The sequence below is a fragment of the Hydra vulgaris genome, chromosome 07 (assembly GCF_038396675.1).
Source record: "Hydra vulgaris chromosome 07, alternate assembly HydraT2T_AEP".
NCBI lineage: Eukaryota > Metazoa > Cnidaria > Hydrozoa > Anthoathecata > Hydridae > Hydra > Hydra vulgaris.
The window spans coordinates 13,658,727-13,677,150 of NC_088926.1; the positions used below are offsets into that span (position 1 = coordinate 13,658,727).

Sequence of the window (18,424 nt, forward strand, 5' to 3'; positions counted from 1 at the left end):
AAAAAATTAAATTAGAAAAATAAATTATTTTACTTCTGTTCAAAACAATTTTTTTCTAAAAAAATATGCATATACTAAAACTTATAGAAATATAATTCGATTTATTAGACCAAATTTTTTATTTTCACTTTTTTTTTTGCAAAACACTTTGAATGAAAACATCAATATATAACCATTTGAATTAAAAAAATGATACTTAAATTTTTTATAGTTCAAGAAACAATAAATTATAAAAAGCGTGGTATCTTATGTTTTTTTGCTTTGATCTTACTTGTTTGGTCTATAGATTACACTATGTAACACAATTTTTGTTCCTGGCTTCTAAGTGTTGTATTTCAATTGCTTATGTCTGAAGTATATGAAAAAATGACTTCATTAAGCACAAACTTTGCTTACATGACAGCAGCACAAAGAACTCATTTTTTTGTGAAAATAGAACAATTTTTTTTTTCATTTTTGTCATTATGATCAGGTAAAAGCAAAAGTTGCACAAGGAATAGACAAACACAATTGAAAACTACTCACCAATGTTCAGAAATGTTTAGATTTTCTAGATTTGCGGTTGTACTGTGAATCACTCTTTTGAAGTAGCCCCCAAATGTAGTCCCCCATCATGTTTTTGTTATACTGTCTTTGGCAACAACGTTTAAAGTTCCTCAGAGTAAACACCCATGTTCTCCTTGAATTTGTAAAGATAGGAATCAAGGATATGGACTTTTAGAGATTCTGCATCACATTTTGGGGTACTTCTTTATGAGATCCTGCACCAACTCCACATTTTCAGCTTCGTGATTACCTAGGAAGTCCTAAACAACTGCAACGAAACTGCTTCAAGTCACTCTCGCTGTCATGCTCAACAGCTTTGCAAAATCCTCACATTCTATGATCTTCTTGATCTGTGGTCCAACAAATATACCAACCCTGACCTTAGCCTAGGACAGCTTTGGAAAAAGATCTTGGAGGCATTGAAATGCTGCTGACTCCTCGTCCAGAGCAGTGATATATTGCTTAATGAGGCCCTAACTTGTGCAGCGTGGCATAAGTACCTTATGAGGTTCTATCAGCGGATCACACTTCACATTGCTTTTCCTGACAGAAAACTCAGTCCGTTGTGGTCAGTCTTTTGTGTGATAATGTGCCTTAGTGTCATGGCTATCCCAGATACAGAGGAAACAAGGAGATTTTGTGAAATCTCCTTGAAAACCCATGAGGAATGATACCATTTTGGTAAGTTTGAATAAACGATCTAATGGGCATTTTTTCCGGTGCAATAATTTTTCAGGTTTACCATGCAGAATCCTAATATGTAGACTAAGACTCCAACGATATTCATGCTTCTTTTCTGTAGGTGTTCCAATACCAATTCATGTGACAACTCTTTTAGAAATAATATTCTTCGTTTTTTTCTCGAAGTAATTCCCAATGTAAATTACTTGTGAATTGATGCTAGCAATATTTAGTATTGTATAGAAAATTACCATAGGCCACCATCTGGTGTTTTGGCTCATGTTATAAGAAGTGCACATTTGATTTGCTACATCAACTCCACACTTAGTTTGATTGTAAAAAATGATTATTTCCGGTTTCATTTGCTCTCCAGATTGAGGATCAATGGCGTCATCATCACGCAAACTTTAATGACATTCTTTTTTTTGCGTGGGATGTAGGAGACCATAACTTTATTATTATTAAAGCTAAACATGCTTGTTTGCTTTTCTACCTTTGACATTTATAAATGCAATTGGTAGCTGTTTTTTGTTTTTTCTGACAGTGCCGACATGAAAGCTTCTTAGTTTTTAATTTATCTATGAGGTCGAAGCTAGTAAACCAGTTATCTGCTGTTATATTCCGACCAGATCTAAATAAAAGTTCCGCTATTCTCATCACCACATCATTTGGTTTGTTGCTAAAACAAAAAGGGCCTTGTTGCCCTGCATAAATTTCCAATTTGACAGTATAAAACATCCTGGCATCAACTAGACTATAAAGTTTTATACCGTATTTGTTTGGTTTTGAGGGTATGTATTGCCGAAACCGACATCTACCTCAAAATCCTGGAAGTATTTCATCAATGGTAAGGTTTTCCCCTGGACTAAAACTTTTCTGATAATTATTGACGAATGTTTTAAAAGTTATTCAAACTAGGGCAAGACGTTTTCTTTTCTTTGGTTTCAAGTTCTTCTGTCATCAAGACGAAGACAACAAATAAGTGTCTTAAACCTTTTGAGACTCATAACAAGACAGAATTTTTCAATGCCATCACCTTCTTTTCCCCAAAGATCTTCCAAACTCATTCGATTTGCTTTATATACTCCTGCTAAATACAATGGTCCGATGAATGCTTTTACCTCAATTATGTCAGTAGATTTGATATCTCCTGCCACACAAACCTATCTTTTACGGAGTCAATATAAATATTTGTGTATGTGACAATCAATTCAATTATATTGTCAGTAAAATTATTATTCCAACATTCATACGGAGTTTTGGCATTTTTTGCATTTCCAATGACTCCTGGAAGATGAATGCAAATGTTGTGTGACTTTCGGCGTCAACTTTTTTTTAGTGATTTAGTTAGCCACTCCGTTTTTTTATCTTTGCCCATAAAAGAGTTTCTTTCTTTGTTATCTTCTTCTGTTTTGTTTTTAGATTGTTCAGTTTCTGAATTAAGAATGTATTGTTCAACTTCATCTTCAGAGTCAATATCACTTTCTTCTGCAAAATTGTCAATTTGTGCGGGTTCTTCTTCAACTTCTTCCTCAAGTAACTTCCTTAGTTCATCATATTGAGACGCCATTCAATTTTTCTTTAATAAATAAATTATGACATACTTGATGCAATGCGATGCATGTTAGGCCTGTTAGATGCAATGTGCATGTTAGGCCATTTGAAGATTTTTTATTTATTTTTATAAAATACACACAGTTACTTTAATATTACTAGTTTAAAATGTGCGAAATAAACAAATCTGAAAAAATTAAAAAATACCTACCTAAATAAAATGACTTAATCGGGCGCAATGAGCCTATCAGAACACACAGGTCGATTAATACTCTTTATGTTATCTGTAAAGTAACTAAAGGAGAGGGTTTTAAAAGTCTTATAAAGACAGAAAATTACTAGAAAGATCTTAATTTAAAAGTGCTCTGGTGTGGAGAAAATAACAAATAAATGAAGCATGTGCCTGTTAGATCATTTGCGCCCGGCAGAGGGTTAATAACACTGAATGTTGTAATAAAACTCTGTATTTATGTGGTGTAAATTTAAATGTTATCATTTTTCTATGCAGAGGCTGAACATATTTCATATAATACTCAATAATTATCTTGTATGTTTTTTACTTTTTAGTGAAAGCATTTCTGAGTCAAGCACAAGAAGATTTTAAAAAAAAATGGGATAGTCCTTCACATGTAAGTTGATTTTTTTTTTTCCTTTCACTTTCATGTTTTTTTCTTGCATTTTATAAAACAAAGCAGTTATAACTTACACTGAAAATGACATTAGAATTGTATTAAAAGTACAAAAGCTGAGCTTAAAAGGATTACTAACTACAAAAAAAAAAGAAATTAGTTTCATGAACTGCACTGTAATGTAAGTCTTAACAATAAATAACACCAAAATACACCAATTCTTATCATATCATTTGTATCTAATTTTTTGAGTTAATGAAACAGAAAAAATTGTTAAAAATTGTTTTAGATAATTTTCATATTTTCTTACATAAAATATTAAAGTATTAGAGTTAATAAGTCAGAATTTATTAAAAAATTTTGATTTTTAACAAAATTGCTGTTCAACATCATCTAAAATGAAAAACAATTAAAGCTAGAAAAGTTCTTTTAGTGACAAATAAGACTCTTCGTTAAATTTTCTAAACTTTTATTAGAGGTTAACTAAAGGGTCAATTATGTTATTGGAGCACTATCGGAATTAAAAAATTAAACTATTTACAAACAACAAGAAAATATCTTAATTTAAAAGTTTCAACTAATAGCCTACGTAAAAATAGATGAAGTTGAAGTATTTATATATTTGCATACTTTTTGTTTATGTAAAAATCGTTTAAGTTAGTAAAAACTCATTAGTGCAAATTTAATAATTTAAAATACCTTTTCTTGATTTTAGCTCAAACAAAATTCACTAGTTTAAATCCATTTTAAAAATGTTTCAACTAGTTATGTTTTATACTTTTTAAAATTTTAAAAGAGTGACTACTCTTTTATGTCTCAAAATTTAAAAGATATAATGACTCTTTTCTTGACTTTAGCCGTGCGGAAATCAGTATAATAAAAATAAAAGTGAAAAATACTAAAGCAATTATGTGACTTAATGTAATAAAAAATTATGACTATAATAAAAGACTAGAATAATGACTTAATGCAATAGCAAAAAAAATAAACTAAAACAAAAAAAGTTTTTCTTGGTATGCATTTATCCTTTTGTTTTAATCAAAAAAATTTAGCCCAAATATTTTTTTTATCGTTCTCTTTGATATAAACGCAACATGTCTCAGCTTTTGGGATCCCTTTAATTTTTTCCAAATTTTTTTGTTGCAAAACAGTTTGAAAGAAAAAATAGAATGAAAATATCAACTTAAAAACCCTTCAAATGAAAAAATTATGCTTATATTTTTAATTGTATTCTTGATCAAGAATCAATAAACTAGAAAGAACTAATAAGTTTAGTATTTTTTTTTAGTTTAATTGCTTGTTTTTTTGATTTGATCTTACTCTTTTTGCCTAAAGATAGAGCATGTTTTTGCAAAAATATTTGGTTTTAAGTTTTATGACAATAATGCTTTTAATTCTAGTTTATCAATTAGAATAATTCTATTTACTTCATTTTACTTTAATTGCATTTTATGCTTTTAATGTTATGAATAGCATAAAACAGCAATAAAACAATTTAGCGAATTTGTTTTATACTAACACAAGCTTTTTGTTTTATTGTTTTTTTATATAGCTTTTAACAATAACGATTTAATGCACTTATTAAAAAAAACCTGTTTTATTGTCAGCAGGATTAAATAGTTTTTTGTAACCGTTTAAAGGGTTTAATTGTTGTAATATTTGCCTTTTTACTTTTATTTTATTAGGTACCATTTTAAGTACTAAAAGTAACATTATAATAGTATTAATTACTCACATTACATTATAACTGCAGCTTAAGCTGTAAATTATATCAGTAATATAAGCTATTTTAAATGCCGCCAAATGTGAGTTTTATCAGATATTATTTAAATATGAGAGATACTATGATTAAAAGATAGAAACTACAAAAAGTCACAGAGACTTGCACATTTTAACCTTTGAAGTTATTAAATTTTGAAAAATTTGTAATGTAACCACAGTTCACATATGCAGACATTTGTTTAAAAGATTCTAATCAATTTACTATTGCTTCTGCTATTAATGAGAATTTAATTAAACTTTCTGAAATGGATAATTTTGTCATGCAAATAAAAACAAGAAGAAAAAAAAAGTCACTCTTTATTGTTTAGCTTAAAACTGTTTTTGTTTAGTTCAGTTATCAAAATATCTTTTAGCCACAACTGACTAGTATGTATTATTAGGCTGATTTACAGCAGATCCATTAGAAAAGCTATTTGGAAAATTACAGCTAGGCTCAGGAGGAACTCTTTTCATTTGTGTTCAATAAGGTTTAAGTAAAAATAATCATATATTGTACAAAGTTGCATTTAAAGTTTGGGAAGAGTTCAGATATTAAAACATAATTAATGGTATAGTTTATATTTGCTCAAGAGTTAGATAATTTTAAAATAAATTTAAAAATATAATATTTTAATGTTAATGTCTTAGTTGAAAAAAAAAACATTAATACAATTTTGCTATGTTTATTTTGAATTTTTATAATTTACTTTTACAAATATATTATAAAAATACAATATTTGATAAAAATCACTTGAAATGAAGATATAAAATGCTACAAAGTTATATTTTTTAACCTTTAATTATTTAGTTGCACACTGACAAGGCCTGTTATATAGTAAGTTGTGGGTGAAGTCTATTATTTACTTTAGTTGCACACTGACAAGGCCTATTATATAGTAAGTTGTGGGCGAAGGCCATTATTTACTTTAGTTGCTAGGCCTTTTAGGCCTGCTATATAGACCTTTTAGGCCTACTATATAGTAAGTTGTGGGTGAAAGCCATTATTTACTTTAGTTGCACACTGACAAAGCCTGTTATATAGTAAGTCGTGGGTGAAGGCCATTATTAACTTTTTAAAATTATTGTAATTTTTTTTGCAAAAATGTACTATGGTAAAAGTGGATAATTTGTGTACAAATTGTAACTAGTTTTGTAAATTGTTTCTGTTTACTTTAAAATAATATTTAATAAGTCAGAATAAAAAGTTGCTAAAACATTCAATCAAAGCCTAAAAATATTTATTTCTATGCAATGCATGTCCAATATCAACTTAAATTGAATACTGAAAATGTATTTAAAATACCAGTAAAAAAGCAACATCAACTTTGTAATATATTCAAATATAAATTAAAAAAACACAAAAAAAACAACAAAAGAACAAAAGCTTTAAACTAAACTAAAAAGCAACAGTCATAAAATATAAAATAGTTTTTGAAAAAGATAAACCAACAAGGAGAAAAACAAAGGAATAAAACGTTATTTCATTATTTCGCAGTTTATAAACACTACAAAATGCTTATTCTATATTTGTTATAATTTGTTGGCAATTAAATTTCAAAAACTGGTAATAATTTTATCTGTCAATATCATTTTGTTACATGTAACATTAAAATTTGAAAAAAAAACAATAAAATAAAATAAATTTTTTAATACCGTTATTAAGTTGTATATTAATTTACACAAAATAATTGTTTTAGAACACAGCTGGCCTTGATGAGTTTGAAAGAATAAAGACACTTGGTACTGGATCTTTTGGAAGAGTAATGCTTGTTAAACAAAGAGAAAATGGAAAATATTATGCAATGAAAATATTAGATAAGCAAAAAGTTGTTAAATTAAAACAAGTTGAACATACATTAAATGAAAAGCGTATTCTGCAAGCTATAGAATTTCCATTTTTAGTGAAACTTGAGTGGCATTTTAAGGTTAGTTGACAAATATTTGCTAAAAATATTGTTAAATTGTTTTATTTCTAAAAACATTCTCCAACTTTTCTGTAAAATCTCTACAGGATAATTCAAATTTGTATATGGTTTTGGAATTTGTTCCTGGTGGAGAAATGTTTTCTCATTTGAGGCGTATTGGTAGATTTAGGTCTGTTTTTTTAATTTTTTTATTTCTATATATAAAAAAAGTATGTTGTCAGTGTTAGTAAGTGACCTGGGCCCTGCCCCCAGCTAAAAATGAGACTTTGCAAACCCAACACTGGCCCCGGCAAATTTATAAGATTTAGCAGGGCTTGCTAGCCGGGGCTAGAAAAAAATTTATAATACTTAATATATTATAATTTTATGCTTACTTTTACTATTTATTAAATACTGGCATACATTTTTATATTTTTAAACTTTAATTTACTTCCAACAAGATTGCAAGCAACCACTACTAAGTTGAGAGTTACTTTAAAATAGAGAATAAATTAAAATACTATGAAATGTATAACTGAAGACTTAAAAAGTTGTAAGTTGTATAAAAAAGGAAAACATGAATATGGGTAAGAGTTATATAGTTTTTTTGATGTTCAAGGAAAAAGACTGGATTAATAAAAGTTTTTATAGCATCAAGAGGCAGATACAGTAAAAGGATGGAATTTTTTAAATAAAAAGCCAAGCAAAAATAAGTTTTATCATTATAGAGATAATAGGTCGTTTGAGCATTGGCTATAATTGTATTTGTAGAAATAAAAAAGAAATGCAACCTAACAACAGTTGGAGAGTGACTCAAGCTTGGGAGATAAAACAGGTCTAATTACATTTACAATGTGCTTTTAGACTTTGTCTGAGAGTAAAAGGGTTGTTATTTGTCAATATAAGAATGCCAACAATATTGCAATATTTTTTTGCAGTAAATAAGTGAGTTTTGTTGTCTAACAAAAATTGTGGATTTAGAGTCACTGCAAGCCTTAGGTTGTTACAGAAGAGAGATCAGATTAAAATCGGTTGCTCGTTCTAAGCAATTATAAGTGAAGATTTTTTGTCAAGACCAAAGTATAAATTTGAGTCATCAGCAAACAGAGTCACTTTAGATTTCATGAAGATCGTTATTGTAGATAAGAAGCAATACATGAGCAAAGATAGAACCTTGTGGTACCCTCAAAGTTACATGAAATTAAGAAGAGGGTAGGTCTTCAAGAATAACTTTACTACTGCAGTTATAAAGAAATAATTTAATAACCTTAAAACCTTTATATAAAGAAACTAATAACAGTGAAGACTAATTGTAGGTTAGTTAGAGAGGTCAAAGTGTTTTCTAGAGTTTTGAAAAATTGGAACCACTTATTTAGCCCTTTTTAAAAATTTAAAAAAATTGAAGAGAGTTCTGGAGAACACTTTATTAAGACTATTATGGAAGTCTATGGAGCACAAAACTGTAGAAGTGTTTAATTGAGCATTCGAAGCCAGAGTCATTTCCATGTTTAACAATGGGTTAATCTGTTTAACTGTCAGGGTATGGCCATTATATTCAAGAGTCAAATTAGAGTAAGATTTCTTTGCAAATAAGTCTGCTTTTTTCTGGGGATAAGTAAAAAGATCAGACCCATGAATTAGAGAATAAATGTTAGACTTACTTTAGTTAATAACACTGTTGAAGACTAACCAAAAGTCTCTAGAACCTAACATCTGAGATAAGATACAAGATTTGGTAAACTGAGAATAACAGAGCTTAATATCAGACAAGACTTTTTTACGTTAGCTTTTTGCAATAATAAAAGGACATTTGTTCTTAAGAGAGATGTTCTTGCAAAAAAGATTTAAAAAATGATTAATGTTTAATAAAGCAGCGGCTCAAGATGGTGACAAATGTGGAGTAGAATGAGGTCTTACTTAAAATTGAAGAGAAGTAATAAAAACTTCCAAACTTTTATTTCAGAAGGAATAAAAGCTTCCAAGATGCATTTTATGCATACATATTATGGATATATATCTAAATAAATAACAAACATATATGTTTGTTATTTATTTAGATGCTGGCATACATTATCCATTCATTGTTATATAAACTTTAGTATTTATATGGATTAGTATTTGCCAAAAAAGATGGTCAGATGGATGTGTGGTGTGACTAGCAAGACAAGAAAAGAAGGCATAATCTTAGACAGATTAGAAAAAATGTTGTATCGAACATTTGTTAGAAAAGATTAAAGTAGTTTAGGTATCAGCACGTAGAGAGGTAGTTTCAGTAGAAAATGGTAGGAGTAAGAAAACTTGAAGAAAGTGCCTTACATATTGAATTAATGAGCTTTAGTTAAAAAAAAAATGCTCTAGATTGTTTATATTATAGAAACAGCATAGAAGAGGAAGGCTAAAACCTGATGATAATGATGATTATCATCATTATTATGATCATCATCATCAGGCTTTAGCCTTGTCAATATAAGCCTATTTTAGCCTATTTTATACTATTGATGATGATCATGATCATAATGATAATAATAATGATTATGATAATCATGTTGATCACAATAATGTTTATATATGCATATATATACAAAATATAACATGAATTTTAAATTTAAAAAAATATGCTTTAGGATGTATAAATATTTATGCAACCCCGGTCACAAACCCTGCCCCAGCTATATTTTATCAAACCCGGTCTCGATCAAATATCAACCCCGGTCACTTACTAGTCAGTGTTTGAGTATGTCATATCAATATGTTTAATATTTATACTTTTTACAAAGTTTGTTTAAAAGAAAACATTTTTAAGATGTCAGTATTGTTAAATAAAGAAGCAATTTAAATCAAAACTTTGAAAGTAGAAGATGTGTATTGTTTAATTGCTTTACTTAGATATTGATTGCCTTATAAATCAAAATTTCATAAGAGATGATCTGCTTTGTTTAGTTGCTATACTCTAACTGTCACAATTTAAATTTAACTTTTGTTTTATTATTCATTTCTATTCCAAATGCCGGTCATGGTATACATTTTTTTCAGTTTCACAACTGACATGTGTGTACAATGTTTTCTTTTTAACAAATTTATAATAATTAAAAGAAAATTTAGTCTGATAGTTTAAAAATATTACTAATAAGTATATTGAACAAAGTTTTGATATATTTTAAATAAATATTCTTAACTTTGAGTTTTCTGACTATGTTTATTAAATGAATATTTTTAATCATTAAATTCGAAATCATTAAATGTCCAAAGATTATTAGATTGTTTCTAGCAATTCAATCAGTTTTAGTGAGTTTAAATCTTATAACTTTCTTATGACAATATATGTAAATTGTCTTTTTTTTTTTAATAATATTTAATAATAAATTAAGTTTTAATATAATAAAATAAATTTGAATTAAAAATATTTGTAAAAAAGTAGAAAAAAATTTATTTAAGTATCTGTTTTTTTACCAAGAAAAAAAGTTATTTTACAAATATATATATACACTAATTGATATACACACATATACATATATGTGTGTAAATCAATTAGCAAAAACACTTGTCTATTTTTTTTTTTTCAACAACTTGTTTCTCCATCAGTAGATTCTTGATGAACCTACTGATGGAGAAACAAGTTGTTAAAGAAAAAAATTAGACAAGTGTTTTTACTAATTGATATACACACATATACATATATATACTAATCGATATATATTATATATATATATATATATATATATATATATATATATATATATATATATATATATATATATATTAGGGTTATGACTTTTTCAACCCCATGTGCTTTAGTTTGATGAACTTTTACCTAAAAAGCACAAAATGAACTATTATTTGCATATTTTTTGAAATAAGTTCACCCTGCCATTGAAAAATTGATTTTGACACAAGTACTACTATGTATTCAAATGTATTTAGAATGTCATAGTCATGTAATACAATAAATTTTCGATCCAACAATGACTCAGACCGTTGACCTTGCTCTTGTTCTTGCTTGTTGCATAGAAGGTGGAAATTGTCACGACGAATACATTTCCTTCATTACTTTGATTGCGCGCTCTGCGCATTGATTACTTCTGGGGATCTGTAGTATGGATGGGTCTATCTTCCAGCGATTTTTCAAAGAGCCGAAAGCTTTTTTATATGGATTCAGTACTTCAGCCAAGCTATTAAAGTCGTTTTCGTTATACAGTTGGTCTGTAAACCAATGGTCTGCGTAACCATATAATATAAATCGACAGAACTGTCCTTGTTGAAGGAATTAAAATGAAGGCCAGGATTGCTAGTATAGCTCTGGAATTCCACCTCGCATTGCTGATGTTGGGGATTTTTGAAATCTGATCAATCGAAAATGTCCCTTTTCATCAAAAAATCGGAACACTCAAGTGAGATGAAATAAAAATTTCATATCATCTCTCCAGCCTGATGTTTTGAGAATTACTTTGTTCAGCGATTGTGTTTCACTTCCAAGTTCTTCATCCATCACCAAACGGAGTATTCTATCTAATACATGGTGTTGACAACTGACAAACTGAGGTTTGTTGATGCGTTTCTCTATGAACATTCGTTGCTATATTACAACAACACCATTCTTTTTTCCAGTGTTAACGCTGGTGGTATCTGCAACAATCATCTGTATTGAATTCCATAGGTGAAGTTCATCAAGGACTTGCAAAAGTCTTTGAGCAATAGTTTTTCCCCTGCCATCTACCAAGCCCAAGACATCCAATTTGATTTCTCTTCTTTCATTTTTAAGGACGACCACTTGATAATCCGTTGATGTGCTTGCCATCAAAGTGTAAGTACCAACTTTCCATATGCAACTTTTCAATCATTTCCTTTTTCAGCTTGATTGCCTCTTTGACTTGTAAATATCTGATTGACATGGAGTTGGGATGTCAATGCCTTCACGAGCCAATTGCTTGCATTTGTTAGCAGCTTTGTTTGTTGATACTCTTAGATGTAGGCCACCAAGTTGACTGCAATTTTGATTTTATGATATTTTCTGCTTGGTGTAGGAGTATTCTCATCTTCATCATTTTCATATTCACTGTCGTCAGCTTCAGAGTAAGAATCACTAAAACCAGAGTAGTAAGATGATGAGTTGGATGACCTATTAGAAAGTTTTGTCTTTTAGAGGGATGGATTGTTTCTTTACTGGCTGCTTGGCCTGTAGATTATCCCACTGCTCCTTTGCTTTTCACTTGAAGATAGTACAATCACTTGTCCTCGAAGATAACCATGTTCCATCCACTTTAGTAATATCGAAAATTTCATAAAGGGGTTCGTAGCTTCCCTGCTTGACGCATTCATCATAACATTTCAGTATTTTATCAAGCTTTGCTCGTAACTTGATCAGATACATGAGGAAAATTCAGTTTATTCTTCCACAATTTGGTGACTTCTTTAAAAATTTCTGCTATTCCCTCCTTTCTTCCTTTGATTTTTTGTCCAAGGAAATAGTAGCCTTTTTTTTACAATCTAGAGGAATTGAACATGTTTTCAATGCTTTCTAACAAAAGTTCATCAATTTATGACATAGGAAATTTTTTTTTTTTAAAAGTCAAAAAGTCATAACCCTAATATATATATATATATATATATATATATATATATATATATATATATATATATATATATATATATATATATATATATATATATATATACAGTTTGTATCTATTGATTTTTTAAAATTTTTAATTTATATTTTCAAGTGAACCTCATTCTCGATTTTATGCTGCACAAATTGTCTTAGCATTTGAATATCTACATTCTCTTGATCTTATATATAGGTGAGAATATTTTTCAAAGTTTTACATATTTTATACATGTTACAGAGGCAAGATAAGCAGGAGCATTGAGTATAAAATGTCGTGCTCAAAATTGAAAAGGGAAGTAGCCTGCTCCATGAGCTTAACTTTTTATATCTTAAGTATAACTTAACTTTTTATACCTTAGTTGTGCATTCTTTTATTATTTTTTTTGCATTATCTTGGGTTTTAGTTAACAACATAAAAAGACAAAATAGTAGCAGACAAAAGAGAAGGTAAGCCAAATACAGGCTGCCAAAAAAAACAAAAAAGAAACATGAAAAAGAAAAATTTGTTTATATGTTTATAACACATAATTATATGACATTATATTGCCAAATATCTAAAATGTTTAGTATCACAATCTAGCCCTAAAATAGGTGTTACTATTTTAGGCACTAATTGCTGCCAAGTAACGCCATAGTTTATTAATACCATTTGACTGGCTAAGATTAAAACCTAGTTCTACATGTTGCTACTGATAAAGCAATATAACAATTATAAAAGTAAGTAAAATCATAACATACATCACAACATGTGATTGTGATGTAACTATCAATTTTTCAAAAAAATAAAAGAATAAAGACAAATTAAGAACTTTATAAAATATATTATTTGTGTAACAATTTTTTCTTTAGTTTATAGTTTTAAATTTAGTTAATTTCAAAGTTAATAAGTATCCAACACAAAGTATTTAGTCTTCTCTGTTTGAAATTTAATGCCAACGCCCGCAAAAGCGCTGGCAGAATGGTCATTTTTTAGTTAGCCTGTGCGATTTAAAAAATTTTTTTTTGTTGCTATTTAAATAAAAATAGAAAAAAGAACGCTTTGAATAAATACTATATGAAATAATTTTTAAATAATCAGGGTAAAAAACTATTTTTCATAAAAGTTGAACAAATGAACAAAAAAGTTTTTTGTTGCGATTTAAAATAAAATGCTTTTATTTTTTTGCCAAATGCTTTTTTATGCGCTTGCCAGAGTTTTTGCGGGCATGTGGGCAAGCGCAAAAAGACTTGAGTGCGAAAGCGCTGGCTAAACGGAGAAGACTGAGTATGGTACCTTAAGTTTAATGTTTATTAACTTTGAAAAAAATAATGCTTTTGTTCTTAAACATACAACATATAGTTAGCCATGGAGAAGCAGGTTAAGATATACACTAAGCCCTATTAGCTGTAAATATTATATTATTTATATTCTGGGCTGTAACATGTGGGAAAATGCCTTTTTGAAGCTTATTCATGGATTAACTTTTTCTAATGCACTATGCTTAAAAACTTCATTAAGCAGATTATATTATATGTCAGTAACATAATAAGTGAATAAAATAATCGTGCAATATAAACTTATATATAACTTATTAAATTAAATAAAATTTATAAAATTAAATAAAAATTTAAAAAGTTACTTAACTCTCTGAGTGCAAAAATAAGTTACATAAATATATGCATGTTCAATAATTTATTTGCACAATGCCTGTAAGTGTCAAAACTCAAACATCTAAAAATCCAGTGTACACCACTGTGTGTGTGTGTGTGTATATATATATATATATATATATATATATATATATATATATATATATATATATATATATATATATATATATATATTATAGCATCAGTTTGTTGTTAGTTTTACAGGCCAACACAATGTACACAATGATGTAAAAAGGTACAATATGCACCTAAATTCCAGCCATATATTACTCTTACATTAAGTTGTATTTTATTTTTATTTACTAAAAAATCTTGATTTTTTAACCCTTTTTTGTATGATTAAAGACAGATGTTGATTGAATATATTCTCTTGGTTCTTTTCTATTTGAAGACAGTGCTGTGTAAATCAGTTAGACATTTGTCAATTTTCCATCTGTAATTGTAAACTTGTTCTCCTTGCTTTTTGTATTAAATATTACATGTCTTTACAACCATCAAACTATACTTTGTCTTCATTTGTATATTTTAAAATGTAGTGTCTAAAAAACTTTTTGAAATATACATTTAAAGTGTAGTAGCTTGAAATAAAATTTCTTCACTAAAAATCTATTGAAACCAATGCATAAACAATTTGATTTGTATATATTTGCCTATTAAGTGTGCAGTCTGTTCTGTTCATGTCAAACTATTATTTTCAATTTTTTTATTCAAAATATTTTTTTCTCAAAAGTTATGAACAAAATGTTGTGCACTTATTTGATTTAACAGCTTTTTGAGTAATTTGAGTTAACTTTAAAATATATTTTACTGCTAACCTTTTTTTTTTTATTTATGTGTTGAGTTGAAACAATTCAATTAAAAAATATTAAATATATATATATATCATCATGTACAGCATCAACATCATCATGTACAACATCAACATCATCATGCACAACATCCACATCATCATGCACAATATCAACATAAATTATCTTTAGCTCTATACTTAATCAAAAAATAAATAATAAAGAAGAAATAATTTACTAAATTTACTATTAGAATTACTGAATTCTAATTTACTGGAATTACTGGAACATTAACACACAGTGTCAATATGAAATACAACAAATAGAATTAATAACACTAAAATCAATCAGCATCCAGACATCACATAAAAGTTTTTGAAAGTTAGTCTAATTTTTTTATTCACCAGTTAAAATTATATGTTAGATTTTTGAATTGATTAAATAAACATGTTTAAAGTTAATTAAATAGACATGCATTATATTTAACAAAATCAGCTAAATAATATTGATATGTGTTTTGTAGTGGTACTCAAATATATATTTTTGTTTTATATATATTTTTGTTTATAGAGATTTGAAACCAGAAAATTTACTGATCGACGATAAAGGATATTTAAAGGTTTTTTTTACTTTATTTAAGATCTACGATTTTTGAAAAAAACTAGTTTAAAGTTTTATTATACTTTTGTATCTAAATATAGGTTACTGATTTTGGATTTGGTAAACGAGTTAAAGGAAGAACATGGACTCTTTGTGGAACTCCAGAGTATCTTGCTCCTGAAATTATTCTAAGCAAGGTTCTTTATTTCAGTTTTTGTCTTGTTTTTTTTTTTTTTTAAATATATTAATTTTTTATATATTTTTTAAATGCAAGTCTATGTTGGTTGCAAAGATTTTTTATAACTTATATGGCTGTTACTTCTTTTCATTTAACTTCTATTTCTTATTTTTAATGGTTTTCATATTTTTATTAATAGTTTTTATACTCTTCTCAAACTTGTTTTTCTAAATGTTTTTCCAGTATTAAATAATTTTACCAGAATATTCATAGGTATTTGTAGTTTAAAAGAAGTTTTAAAAACTAATTTTAAATTTGTGTTTATGTATGTATGTACGTACAAAAGTTTTTACTAAACAAAAATTTTTCATTTAAAACTGTATTTCATTAATAAAGAAATCTGATGATTATTTATTGATGAAACACAGTGTTAAATCAAAAATTTTTGTTAAGTGATTTTCTACTAATTTATTATTGCTCTTTTTTTTTAAGAGCACTCTATTTTGTAGAATACATTTAAAAATTGTTTATATATACAAACCTCAGAATTAGGAAAAATGAGGTCGGCATAACAATAAATTACCAACCTCAAACTGTTAAAGGTCGACATAAGGTCAGCAAAAAAAAAAGACACAAAGGGGTTACAATAAAACATAGAAACAAGGTTGGCAATTTTTTTCTGATCTCAAACACTTTTTGGTCAGTAGTTAGGTTGGCATTGCCGAATGCAGAGACCCTAACTCCGAGGTTTGATAATATAAATATTGTATATATATATATATATATTATATATATTATATATAATATATATATATATATATATATTATATATATTATATATAATATATATATATATATATATATTATATATATTGTATATAATATATATATATATTATATATATATATAGAACCCTTAGATGTTGTCCGAAAGTTTTTTCGATATTTTGTTAACAAAAAGTAAAAATTAAAATGCAAGACCGGAATTTATTTTTTTTAATAATGATAGACTGCCTGCCCCAACCAAACCCTCAGTCGATGTAGCAGCACTCCCTTGCGGGTCAGGCTATTTGTCAGTCGATGTAGCAGCACTCCCTTGCGAGTCAGGCTATTTGTCAGTCGATGTAGCAGCACTCCCTTGCGAGTCAGGCTATTTGTCAGTCGATGTAGCAGCACTCCCTTGCGAGTCAGGCTATAATATAGTCGATGTAGCAACACTCCGCGCATGATTTACAGTAAAAAAAATAAAAAAAAAAACACTTTATTAAAAAAAATAAAAATAAAAACATTTTATTAAAAAAAATAAAAATAAAAACATTGTTTATATTGTTAAAAACATTCAAAATGTTATAAAAACATTCAGAATGTTTTTAAAAACATTCTGGTCAATTAAATTTGCGTTTTTGTGGTTTTTTTAAAAAACGATTAATTTGTAATTAAATTAATGGTTTTTACTTTCGTCCAACACGGAAATGTTGGACGAAAGTCAAAAGTAATTAAAAGTGACGTATGTGTTGGCGTAAGAATCACTTTTTTCCTTCCGCTCTTCCTAAAGCCAACAAACTATAGAACTATATATATATATATATATATATATATATATATATATATATATATATATATATATATATTAGTGTGATGAATTTTTAATTTTTTTCTCAAACTATTTCCTGTAGCACGAATGAATGAACTTTGCCTATTAATGACTAATATGACGTTTATTCCATTAAAATATTGAAAAAGGTCACGCACAAACCACTTTGAAATGTTATTTATTTAGGCATTTTAGCATTTTATGTAATTGTATTAATGTATACTGTATATATATATATATATATATATATATATATATATATATATATATATATATATATATATATATATATATATATATATTGTATATAACATGAGTGATGAAACTGACTTAAACTTATTGGAATAATTTATGTAGCAGAGAAATGTATAGAATTTTCCAGAACACCGTATAACGCTGTGCCCCGTCAGTTAAACTGGTAAATAAGCGAGGTGTTTAAAGCAGGTAGTTGAGTTTTAATTATCTTAATTTGGTGTCAACATTATTATTGCCTTATTTTAATTATTGCGCATTCTCTATAGTTTAATTATAAAGAGATCCTTGTATTATTTGGTAAGTTACATTTAACTCTTTTGCAAATTATAATTGAGCATATAATATTTTATTAGTGTCTGCCTTTTTCATTTTCTATAATTGTTATTTGCTTCTTTTGAAATAAAATATATTAACAATAGCAATTCAATTGAAAAGTTAATAACAGTTTCTTTAATTTGTTATATAATTAATATTGACGTTAAGGCCTTTTCTATTTCATTTGCTGAGTAGAAGACAACATGTCATTCAAGAAGAGCTCTTCTAACACAGAGAAGAACAAGGAAACCTGGACAAAGAACTTAGTCCAGTTTCAAGCCCCATCAAGAAGAGGCAACGTGGCAATTTATGAAGCACCCTTTACACGAACAGAGTTGCATGCCCCTGAAAAACCACGTCATTGG

The 18,424-nt window shown here is 27.7% G+C and overlaps 1 protein-coding gene across 1 annotated transcript in view; it reads left to right on the forward strand.

Moving 5' to 3' along the window:
* The window catches only part of LOC100198292 (cAMP-dependent protein kinase catalytic subunit alpha), a 39,921-nt gene that overhangs the window by 8,095 nt on the left and 13,402 nt on the right, over nt 1-18,424 (forward strand). The window contains exons 2-7 of the mRNA XM_065801121.1: nt 3,349-3,410; nt 6,869-7,096; nt 7,183-7,265; nt 12,796-12,873; nt 15,689-15,737; nt 15,820-15,915. Of these exons, the coding sequence (XP_065657193.1) occupies nt 3,349-3,410; nt 6,869-7,096; nt 7,183-7,265; nt 12,796-12,873; nt 15,689-15,737; nt 15,820-15,915 (596 nt within the window). The remainder of the gene's footprint in view (nt 1-3,348; nt 3,411-6,868; nt 7,097-7,182; nt 7,266-12,795; nt 12,874-15,688; nt 15,738-15,819; nt 15,916-18,424) is intronic.